The sequence below is a fragment of the Falco punctatus genome, assembly GCF_963210335.1.
Source record: "Falco punctatus genome assembly, chromosome: 2".
NCBI classification, from domain to species: Eukaryota; Metazoa; Chordata; class Aves; order Falconiformes; family Falconidae; genus Falco; species Falco punctatus.
The window spans coordinates 91,247,040-91,259,297 of NC_137581.1; the positions used below are offsets into that span (position 1 = coordinate 91,247,040).

The window sequence follows — 12,258 nt, forward strand, 5'->3', positions numbered from 1 at the left end:
TGAAAGCCAAAGTCGATGGCTTCCCTTCTCCATTCTTTCTTTAGTTTTGATTAATAGATTAGAAAAAAAAAGTTCTTTAACTTCTTATTACTGTTTGCCCTAGAGCAGAATTCTAAAGAATGTTGCAGGGGAAATAATAGAGTGACCATAAGATCCATTTCTGTCATTTAATGTCAGATGAAGGCCATTTTTGGTCAGTGTTTACACAATTGATTTTGATGTGTACTTAACATGTTTAATAGTAAAGAGAAATAGCATGAGAGAAACCACATTTACTTGTGTATATATGTTTGAATGGATACATGTATATCAATGATACAAAATAGTATGGTCTGTACATTGCATAAGAGAAGAGGGAGTAATCAGTGAATCCTGCGTTTTGAATGATTTCTCTCTTCCTACCTTCTCCTCTACAACATTCCAACATGGTCATGTTTCACGTCAGTAAGTTAATGCCTTACTTGCCTCAGTCTTTAGTAGTAAGACCAGTTGTTCTCTGGGCACCCATCTCCCTGAGCTGGAAGACAGGGAGGAGGAGCAGAACGAGGCCCCCACAATCCAAGGGGAAACGGTCAGTGACACAGGTCTATGGAGCCGGGTGGGATCCACCCAAGGTACTGAGGGAGCTGGCGGTGCTCACCGAGCCACTTCCCATCATTTATCAGCAGTCCTGGCTAACCGGGGAGGTCCCAGGTGACTGGAAGTTGGCAAACGTGACACCCATCTACAAGAAGGGCCAGAAGGGGGATCCAGGGAACTACAGAGCTGTCAGCCTGACCTCGGGGCTGGGGAAGGTTATGGAGCAGACCATCTTGAGTGCCGTCATGCAACGCGTACAGGGAAACCAGGTGATCAGGCCCAGCCACCAGGGGTTTGCGAAAGGCAGGTCCTGCCTGACCGTCCTGATCTGTGACAAGGTGACCTGCTTAGTGGGTGAGGGAAAGGCTGTGGATGTTGTCTGCCTGGCCTTTAGTAAAGCCTTTGACACCACTTCCCACAGCATTCTTCTGGAGAAACTGCCTGCTCGTGGCTTGGGCAGGTGCACTGTTTGCTGGGTTGAAAACTGTCCAGACACTCGAGCCCAAAGAGTGGTGGTGAATGGAGTTACATCCAGTTGGTAGCTGCTCATACATGGTGTTCCCCAGGGCTCAGTACTGGGGTCACTTCTCTGTGATGTTCTCATACCTTTATCAATGATCTGGGTGAGGGGATCAAGTGAACCCTCAGTGAGTTTGCAGATGACACCAAGCTGGGCAGGAGTGTTGATTTTCTTGAGGATTGGAAGGCTGGCAGAGGGATCTGTACAGGTTGGATTGACAAGCTGAGGCCAGCTGTATGAAGTTCAACAAGATGTGCTGGGTCCCACACTCAGGTCACAACAAACCCATGCAACACTACAGGCTTGTGGAAGAGTGACTGGAAGGCTGCTTCATGGAAAAGGACCTGGGGGGTGTTGGTCAACAGCCAGCTGAATATGAGCCGGCAGCGTGCCCAGGCGGCCAAGGTGGCCAGCAGCATCCTGGCTTTTATCAGGAATAGTGTGGCCAGCAGGACTAGGGCAGTGATCGTCCCCCTGTACGTGGCACTGGTGAGGCCGCACCTTGAACACTGTGTTCAGTTTTGGGCCCCTCACTGCAAGAAAGACATTGAGGTGCTGGAGTGTGTCCGAAGAAGGGCAACAAAGCTGGTGAAGGGTCTGGAGCACAAGTCCTGTGAGGAATGGCTGAGGGAACTGGGGCTGTTTAGTCTGGAGAAAAGGAGGCTGATGGGAGATCTTTTCATGCTCTACAACTACTTGAAAGAAGGTTGTAGTGAGGTGGGTGTCAGTTTCTTCTCCCAAGTTACAAGTGATAGTATCGGAGGAAATGGCCTCAGGTGGTGCCAGGGGAGGTTTAAGTTAAATTTATTCACAGAAAGGGTTGTTAAGCATTGGAACAGGCTGCCCAGGGAAGTAGCTGAGTCACAATCCCAGGAGATACTTGAAAGATGTGTAAAGTGGCACTTAGGGACATGGTTTAGTGGTAGACTTGAGAGTGCCAGGGTAATGGTTGGAATCGATGATCTTAAAGGTCTTTTCCAACCTAAATGATTCTATGATTCTGTTCTATGGAAAGGACATATATATCTGTAAAAGTTTAGTCCAATGTTTTTACACATGTGAAAGAATTACAAAGAAAAAGATACAGGAGAAAATAATTAATTGGGAGCTTATTTCCTTATGAGCAAAAGCCACGAGGTTTTGGATCCCTTCCCCACCCGTCCAGTTTCTGGATTTGCCTATACCATGTGTGTAGAGCATTAGCCTGGAAGAGAAATTGTAGTAAATACACCTGTAAAGATCCTCTCAGTAGAATTTGTCTATCCTGTTCACTAGGAACCACAATCTATTAGTTAAATTTTGGCTCTAGAATGATATTGCAGAAAGAAAATAATCCCCACGATTTATTTTCACGTATTAATTGCATTGAATTATAAAAATACTTGAAAGAAATCATATGCATTGGAAGTCTTTTCTCCACCCTCTTTTAGTAAATTAATTCTAGGCAGATATATTAAGCATTGCAAACATTCAGATTCTTTCAATAGTGCTCAAAGAATATTTCATCTTTACTAATTTCCATTGGCTTGTGTTTGGCGTGGAATTTTGTTTTCATTTTACAATCTCCCTATTTTCTTCATTTCCACCAGGAGAGAGAAACAGAAGAAGAAGATGTCAGGTGGCTTTCAGTTATATGCCTCAAAATGAAGATGAACTGGAATTAAAAGTTGGTGACATCATTGAAGTTGTGGGAGAGGTGAGCAGATCTTTAATGGAATATACACACATTCCATTCTGATACATTTTGTGCATGCTGAGCTCTCAGATACAGTGTGTTTTAAGACATAATTTAAACCAGACATTTTTCTTCAATGTTATACTGACGTGTCTGGTTTGGGTTACTGATGAGGGTGAGGGGATGTGGTTGTTTGCTTATGGATTTTGTGAGGGTTTTTTTCTCTGTAGCACTTCTGCTGGTTTTAGTCAGTTGATGCTTTTGAGTTCTTTTCAGGGAAAAAGCTCAGTTTTTGCTACAGGGCTGTTTAGTCTTTATCTCTGAAGAGCCAAGATTATAGCAGAAAAGGCTTTTCCCAATTTTAATAAGCCAGCCACAGGGAAGAATTATCTTTATGCAGTTAAACACATTTAAGAAATTTATTTGAAGCCCTCTGGAGTTCAGCCATGACATTCACCTTTTGTCATCTTTGCCTGCAAATTTTAACAATTTCATGTTAGTCTAATCAAATTTAAACCACCATCAATTACCCCTTAAAAAAAAAACAACAAACCCAAAACCCCAACAAATTGTTTAGAGACTCAAGATGTATATTTGGGTGGAAAATGGATGTGGAAAATATCTCTTAGGAAGACTGGGAATAACTTATGAAATCTTGGACAGAGATACAGAAATTTTCTTTGCAGGGGTGAATCTGGTTGCAGGATCAGAACATTTCTTTTCACTCCCAATACCTTTAGTTTTGTTCCATTAGAGATTTTAGAAATATCATCTTGAGCTTAACAACATGAGGACCAAAAGTCAAAATGCTGACTTGTATCCTTTAAGCAGAATGCATTCTAACTCATTTAGTCTTTACTTACTTAGCTTTAAAAAGATCTAAGACCGTAGTCTGCTCTAACAGCCAGTAAAAGGTGTGTTTCAGCTTGTATCATTTATTTGTAGGATTTTTTTTCCCTGTGACTCAGCAGCTAGTAAGTCAACATTTTATTTTTATTTTTTTGTCAAGGATAAATGATTAGTTTTCTTTTTCCTGCATCTGTCACTCAGGTAATCAGTTCTAAAAGAATATAAATATTACTGCAATCTATATGACATCCAGCGATTTCTTATGAGAGGTTAAATTCTCACACCTGAATATAAGAAGCTTAGTGATCACTGGTTTTCCTTTAACCTAGCTGCGCATGCTGGCTCTGCACATCGTGCTTCCTGGAATCAGACGCAATGTGTCACTTAACTAACCTTATTCTGTCTGTGAGCAGAATTGTAATGTGGGATGGCAAGGTTGTAGGATATTTAAGAACATATTTTGGAGACAAAGTAAAGCCAATATAATTAGTTTTACTGCAGAACGTGAGCTGTTTTCATTGTGCAGTTTGAAGTATATTTGACCTCACATGGCCACACAAATATCTTCTGTCAGTTGCCCTACTTAAAACTTTTAAGTCTGTGACTTTCAAGAGTAAAGTGATGGAAAAAAAAACCCTTCCAAGTATCCAGCCAACAAATTAACTGTACCGAAAGAATTGTATGATTAAATAATTTAGATGAGACACTAGACTTCTCTTATGGAACGCATCTCTTACCGTCTTATAAATCTGAACAACTAATAATAAATAATAGATTTATATAAATCCAAATGGACTGAAAGTGGTTGCATTAAAATTGAAAGATGTAGAACTATGAAAGTGAAACATTCCTGTACTTGCATGTGTGTACTTATAGTTAAGGTTCACTTGGATTGCTGATTACAGACTTTGTAGTCTTAAAGTCATACTTGTACCTTGAATTGCTGCTGTTGAAGAAAGCATTGACAACTTGCTGATTTAAGGTTTAAGAAAATACATTGTCTGGGGCTGCTTTTTTGATTGGCAGTCTTAAAGAATGTCATACTAGAATTAGAGGCTGTGCCCACTTTGACCTTACGGAATACCCTGTTCTGTCAGATACTGAAACGTGAACTCTGCCTCAGGCATCATCTGGTGCATTCATTCGATCCAGGACCTTGTCTGACTCTTCTGAGTAGAACTAGATCAGCTGGTGGAAGAGGGAAATAAAGGAATTTAGAGAAAAAAAATCTCAGTCAGGAAGTGTTGTTGTGTGACCTTTATTTTCCATCATGGTTGATCTCAAGCAGTTGATGTCGAATACTTGCTGTTATTACTTCCTCTTGTGCCCTTATCATAGTAGTGTTAATTCCTTAGAAAAGTAGGGCAGAATTTTTCTTTTGAAACAGGAACTTTGATGTAGAAAGTACATTCAGCCAATGTACTGACTTCATTGTTTACCCTTCTGATCTTCTGGTTGTGGATAATGCTGCATAAAGAGTCATTGCACTGAAATAGGTTTCACAGCGTTTCTGTCATTATACAATGCTCCTTGTTTCAAATGATCAGTGTTTGATGTGAGTGACTTATTATTTAAAAAATATGGCTTCCTCAGTTGGGAAAGTGGAGATTTTTTTTCAAGTACCAAAATCATGCTGTGTTATTGTACAAAACCCCCAAAAACAACAGCAAAAAACCCTCTCCCACATAGGTGACAATTGAAGGCAATTCTTGCAAAATGTCAATTTTGTTTATCATTACTCAAGATGAAAAACTGGATGATAGCATCTTCAGAATTATTTACAGTGCTTCAGTGGGTAATTGGTACAATAATGGTCATTCACTTTCCATTTCCAGTTGCTTCTCTCTCTTACCCCATCTTTTTATTTGTGGGTAGAAGGTCCCAGATTCCCACAGGTAGTATTTTACCATATCCTCCTAAGAAAGTTGCATCAGTTGATTTAATTAGTTGGTTTTATATTGACTTAGACTATTTTTAAATCTCTGCGGATTTCTGTTTAGTTGAAAATAGATCTATTCCTAACTGCTTTACAGCAAACTAAAATGGGTATTTAGATCAAAATGCTGTCTATAAGTCTTTATGCGGGTATTTAGCAAAATATGTGTTTAAAATGTTGCTTAGAGTTGACAACTCATTAAACTTTTCCTGTTGCAAAGAAAAGCTGGTTCCTGTTGTACTGTGCTAATTTGGCTTCATCCTTAAAAAAAAAAAAAATGGGTTCTGCTGCTCCTTGAATGCCTTAAAGGTCACTGCCTTCAGTAAAGGGTCGGCAGAAGGGAATGCAAGTCTTCTCAACTGCCTCCATCAGTGCCAAAGCATGTTTCCCCAGATTCCTGGTGAAAATGGGATACACTGATACATGGTGACTTGCTGAGGATGAGGATTTCTTCCATTCTCCCACCTCTGCTTCAGGCTGCTAATCAATACCTGAGGTGTAGTAGCACCTAAAGCTGCCCCATATCCTTCTTTCTGGTGCCAACAGATTGGATAAGATACTTTTTGAAAGGGTTTCTATGTCTGTGGAAGTGGTAGATACTACTAGAAATTCCTACAGCGGCAGAAGTGGTTTGGGGCTGTACAGTAGATTAAAACATCATCAAGTGTGAGTTTTAAGATGCTAGGCTTGTCACCAGATGGGTATCTTTGGAGGCCGTATATGTTCAGAATTCATAGTTCCTTCATATTTGTTCTAAATAGTTAGAAATTAATTATAATAAAATCAAGCATTCATCACAATAGATAAAGCGTTTGTTGTTAAACTAGAGGTTTCTGTAACTACACAGACACTGGTGCCCTTGAGACACTAATTACCAGACTTAAATTAGAAGTACATTTGAAACTAACAAGAGAAGCATTTTCATCATTGTTTACATTCACATTTAATGTGTGATTGATAGCTTTTTGCTTGTCATTTTGCTAGCTCATTAGATACAACTCTAATTACAGTTGTCCCAAAATACAACTGTAACTAATTGTCTTACTAAATGCAGATATCTGAATTCCAATTATGTTTCACCTTTAGACTTTCATGGGATGCCAGACAATTAACCTGTAGCATTAGAGCAAGGACATTTGGCATGTCATTCAACGGTTCTGAGCCTGCTTTCATTTGGGGATCAGTCTGTCATCGTGCTGCCATACACCTTGTGGCCTCATTCTACTGAAAAGTCAGCTTTTTGGCAATGTGTAGTGCATGGAGTTAAGCTCACAACTAAATCTTTGACTGAGACATGCTGCAATACCACTGGGCTTATTCTTTGACTTTTAGTTAACTTTGCCATATATTGTATGGTCAAATGCTATAAGTAACTTATTTGAAATTATAAAAATGCAGACTGAATTTTTATAAATCTATTGCTTCTTTTAGGCAGGGTTGGTGGGCTGTGGGTTTTTTTGTTGTTGTTTTGTTGTTGTGGTTACAAGATAAAGTGGTTCAAGCCATTTCCAAGAACAGGATAAACATTGGGGACTGAGCTGGACTTTCTTTACAGTAACTTATTTTTACAGCTGTAGAGTTGAAAGGGGAATTTTTAATAGCGGCAAGGGGATGGTCTGCACCACAAATACAGAACTGTATAATACTGCAAGAAAACTGCTGGGAATGAATGCTGGGGTGCCATGTCCCTCAGTTACTTTTCTGTGAAATTCTGTGGTAAGGTGTTTTTCCTCATCCTCTTCTAACAGGTGGTTCACAAGGACTTTTATGACCACTGCTTGTTTGGTTAGTCCATATGGTAGGAGGCTTTTTTTGTGGAAATAAGGGTGCAAATACCTCTGACTCTTAACGAGGTCATTCCATTTTTATGTGATCTCTGCCCCTCAGTTCCTTACTTAGAAGATGATGGTAAAAAAACCCAGCAAAAACGCAAACCACAAAAAAACCAAATGAGAAAAATCCCAAAGCACATTTTGACATTGTAAAATAAAGAACTCTGAAGCTGAAAAGATCCCCTAATACAGGGCGCTTCTGCAGTTTTTAATTCTTCCCTTCTGCACCAGTTACCGAACCGCTTCCAGCTGTGCTGTAGCAGAAGCCCAAGGGCTGGCTGATGTCTCATGGCTATGGCTCTCTGAATGCACTCCCAAAATAAGCCATCAAGTGGCACTGTAGGCACCATCGTCTGTTGAGGTCTTGTTTCCAAAATTTCTTTTCCTATTGGCAGTGAATATGATTTGTTTATTTTGCCTCTTGAGAATTTATGTTTTTAATTTCCTTTCAACATGTGATTGCTGTTGCCCTTCAAGCTCAAGATCTTCCATTAGAATTTATAAAATAAAGGAGTTTTTTCCTTTGCTTTCTGTGCTCTAGTTCTCTAAGCAAAAGAAAACTTGTTGACCTTGGGCTTCTCTCCTTGCTTGCCTGCCCCTGGCATTGCTTTTATTCCTGGGACTGTGTTTTAGTTTTAACAGCCCAGAAAGACTCTGTTGTGATCCAGGGAGATTTTCTTCCACTTGAAACCTTTCTGGATTCAAAGCCTCCTTCATTTGTCCTAGGGTAGCTGTAAGTAGTCTGTCAGCCTAATAAACAAGGCTACACGTTGTAGAAAAGCTTGTGGAACAGGCAGATAGAGGAGTTTACTGGAAATACACTTTAGGTTAGTGATTCTAAAGAGCTGAACATTTCAATCATTTAACAACTTTTTATAGCAATAATTATAAGCAAGCAGCTGTGGCAGTCCTAGATATTCTGGCAAGCAACTGCTGGTAGCTGGCCTCAGCGTTTCCTGCTCTTTTTTGATATCCCATCCTGGAGTTAGAAGGATGGGCGCCCAGTTCCCTCAAGGGAAGGTGCTTCTAGGCTTGTAGCAACAAGGCTTGTTGCACTACAGGTCAGGCTGGTGCTCCCTCTGACACTTCTTTCTTAAAAAGGGGATGTTGCAAATTGTGTTGGCCATGAAGAGAAAACGTAAGGAACATAAAAAGTAACATTTCCTCACTTTTGGAATATCTTAATCTTGCAGTTCTAGTGACCTACTAAAGTGATTTTGTTTTCTTTGGTTGCTTTACAGTTACAGAATAAAACTGCATTCCTGGTCTGAAATAGAACTATTATGTTTGTGTGAAGGCTTGAACTGCTGTCGTGTTATTATTTTTTTTTTTTACTTTAAATATGGAAATATGCTGATTTCAATAAATTATTGTTGATTTCTAAGCAGCTTAATGTCCTAGCATCTGCACACCCTTCTAAGAACTTCTTGTTTGTGTGTCTGAATGTCTCATCCATGTAATTCTCTGTTGTTTTCCTGTCTGTCCACTTCCATGGTATCTATTTTGAGCACTTCATTATTATTTGTAAGTAAAATTAACTGCTACAACCTCTTACTGTCTTTCTAGTCTGGGTTATTATTGTGTTCTGGGATCCCACAATTTGGTTAAGCACTCACTTTCTAACAATGAAAACCAGTATATTTTGGATCATTTTAATCTGTATTTGGTTTATAGTTTCCAAAAGCATCATTTACATCAAAAAAGACTGCCGACTGAGTAATTAAAAACAAAATACAAGTATTTCTTTATTGAAAATGTAAAAATAAACCTGCAGGCAAATGATACTGGAAGAACATTTGAATGTTGCATAATTATTATACAGATTAAATTTCCCTTTAAATCCCAAAGGCAAAGCTTCTTAATGGGATGCATTTCTCTAGAGATGTTGCACCATTCTCTGGTGATATTGTTGTTCATATCTCATTCGATCGCATCCAAGTATTGGACTGTGTAAGCCGTCTGCTGTTGCATCTGTCTCTGCTCTACGCGTGGCACTGGCTGAGTTGCGGTTGGGTACATGTGTTGTTACCTCCCTAAATACATGAAGTGGAGTAATGAAGTATCTTCAGTCACTTTCCTGTATGTTGTTACTCTTCAAATGTGGTGTGACAGCAGTACTGGCAGCCTAGGAGCTTGGCAAGACGAGGACATGCCATGCTTCTCTGAAAGGCAGTGAACAGATATAACACACTGAAAACACGTCTTGAAAATACCTCTAGCTGTAGCCACTTAGATCTGACAGATTGGAAAAATTCTTCTTGTAACTTAAAACCGAAACCTTTGTTTTCAGGCTGAACTTAAAATTGGTGTGTAGGATATTATGAATAGTAGAACTTCTCTTCCAGGGTAGGGACACGGGCTACTGGATGAAATCCTCCTCTTAGATTGTTTGATTCAGCACATAAAGGCTGAGCATAAATCAGGACCTAGATGTATGAATCCTGAAGGCATTTTGTTATGATAGTTTAATAATAATTTTTATTGAGTGCTTATACTTCCAGATGGATTGACCCCATGCATAATGGATTTTCATTTGTAAGGGTTTACTTCAAGCCATATGGTAATGGATTGCCCCAATTTGAGATAACTAAATCCTGGGGGTATTTTAGTGTCTTTTTTTATTGTATGGATTAATCTCTAGCTGGTGTGTTTTGAGGCTTAAAGTTATGTAGCATGTAGCTATATGTTTAAAAATACTTAAAGGTTTTGATGCTTTTGATGAAAATTTCCTAATAAATCTTTGTGAGGCCTGTTTTGCTGACATGATTCTGCATTTTCTTGCAGGAAAAATCCGGGTTTTGCTTTAAGATTTTTCTGAATTTGTAAAGTTATTGAAGTATTTTCAGATAATTAATTCTTGTATCAGCTAGAAAACTTATAAAAAGCTAATGAATGCTGTGAGCATATTTACATCCAATTTAGATTTACCTCTCTAAATATCTCTGTATGTGTGTATTTCTCTATATGTACATAGAGATCCATACATAAACACGCCACATAAATAGTGCTGATGTTAACTTGTGAGAAAACTGTGAAGTGTTACCCTGCAAGAAGTAAGCAGGAGAAAATTACTTGAGGGAAGGATGGACCTGAGTGATACTGGTCACCCTATTTCTGTTAAGTAATCTCAGCATCTTGCAAAGCAGGGATCTTGGGAACTGAGTAATTCCCCTGTTATTAATCTTCGGGTCAATTGGCTAATGCAGTTATGGTGTAATGTTTAGCTCTAATCAATAGAGCCGTCTGGGAATACTGCATTAGAAAAATTGAAATATTTTATATTTGGCCACATTGTGTATTTTCTGTATAATGATATATCATATATAGGTATTTAGAGATAAAATTTGTAGAGTGTACTAAGTGTTGTGTGTCGTGCAGCTTCAGTTTCCCATATGATTATTAATTTGTCTGGAGAGAAGAGAAGCAAGTATTACCTTTTAGAGACTTTGCTACTATAATGCAAAAAAACTGCACCCCACTGAAGCAATTGAGTGATTTGCATGTATTCCATCCTTTGAAGTAGCAGCCATTATTCCCAGAGTTCTGATCAACCTCACTAATACCACTGATGCATTTTGGGGTAGGGAGGGAGTTCTGTCATGCGCAGATACTGAGATTGAACGCAGGTAGCTGTGCTGGTCTGAACTACTTTCAAATTAAAATAAAAAATCAAGCTGGGAGGACAAGAAATATGCTAAACTGGTTGAAGGTGGAGGGAAAGCACTCCTGAAGTAGCAAGCTTTGTTTGTAGTGAAATCGTACATGTAGCTAAGTTGAAAAAAAAATCAACCATTCCTCTATAGGTTGAGGAAATATTTGCTTGTATTATTGAGAGGTTTGTTTTCTAAGAACTTGAGATTTTCACAGATAAGTGATACGAAACAGACTTTATTCTGTAATAATTAACTAGTACCATTTAAAATGTGGGATTTGTTTTTCAACAGGAAATGTGAACACCCTCAACATGTAAATTTAAGTTTCTGTTTCCGTATTTGTCGTAGGGGGACAGGAAAGAGATGGGCCAAATGGTATTGGAAACTGATGTGTCACAGACTGACACTGTCCTCTCCTGTAATTTTTTTGGTGAATGGACAATGTCTGACAGATGAAAAATGTTTATGTGTCAAGGGTGTGTTTAGCTGATGCATATAATAAGTCTTTTCTTGCTGTCCCAGTATAACCTAAAGGCATCTGATTTCTAAGGCATTTCACTGCCTGACACCACTGTTCAATCCTCAATGGCTTATACAGGAGGGATTTTTTAATTTTATGTGATATTTTCTCTTGGCATTGGGTTAGGAAGTGTCTTTCCTCCTTCTGACAATATCAATATTACGTATTTCAGTAGCTCTTTGTAAATCTAGAGTAAAATCTGCATTAGTACTGTTTTTTGTTCTCCATAGATTTCTTATGTTAACACATTAATGATGATTCAAAATTCTTAATTTTTAAAAGAGAAAACTTCTGATTTTGATGGGGAAGACAGGAATGTTCAAATGATTTGTATTAAGATACCTACTTTAGATTCTCTGAATAGCCCTTTGCAGGCATTTCTCTTTTGCCATTGATTACTTAGGGAGTTTAGACTCTTAGAATCTGTAGATCACATCCATTAAGAAGATGGTCATGAACAGCAATACAGTGTTCACTGAAAATTCAATGACTGAGCTGATAGCCATAAAAATCGAAATGTAGAGACACTGTGTTTCTCTAGTTGTTCTTTTATCCTTTTATTTAATGCTTGTCCATGCTTCTGACTGCTGTCAGCACTGCTGACATTTACAGATGGGTGCGTGGATCTTTCTTGTTTTTACTTTAAAAAAATAGAGAGAGATATGCTCTGACTTGGAGCCTATACCATGTGCTC

General features: G+C 38.7%; 1 protein-coding gene across 5 annotated transcripts in view; it reads left to right on the top strand.

Annotated features, from left to right (window-relative positions):
- SH3KBP1 (SH3 domain containing kinase binding protein 1) overlaps positions 1–12,258 on the top strand; it is a 232,590-nt gene that overhangs the window by 112,439 nt on the left and 107,893 nt on the right. For all 5 annotated transcript variants that reach the window (XM_080377614.1, XM_080377613.1, XM_080377615.1 and 2 more), the window contains one exon: positions 2,689–2,795. In XM_080377614.1, coding sequence (XP_080233740.1) covers positions 2,689–2,795 — 107 coding nt within the window. The remainder of the gene's footprint in view (positions 1–2,688; positions 2,796–12,258) is intronic.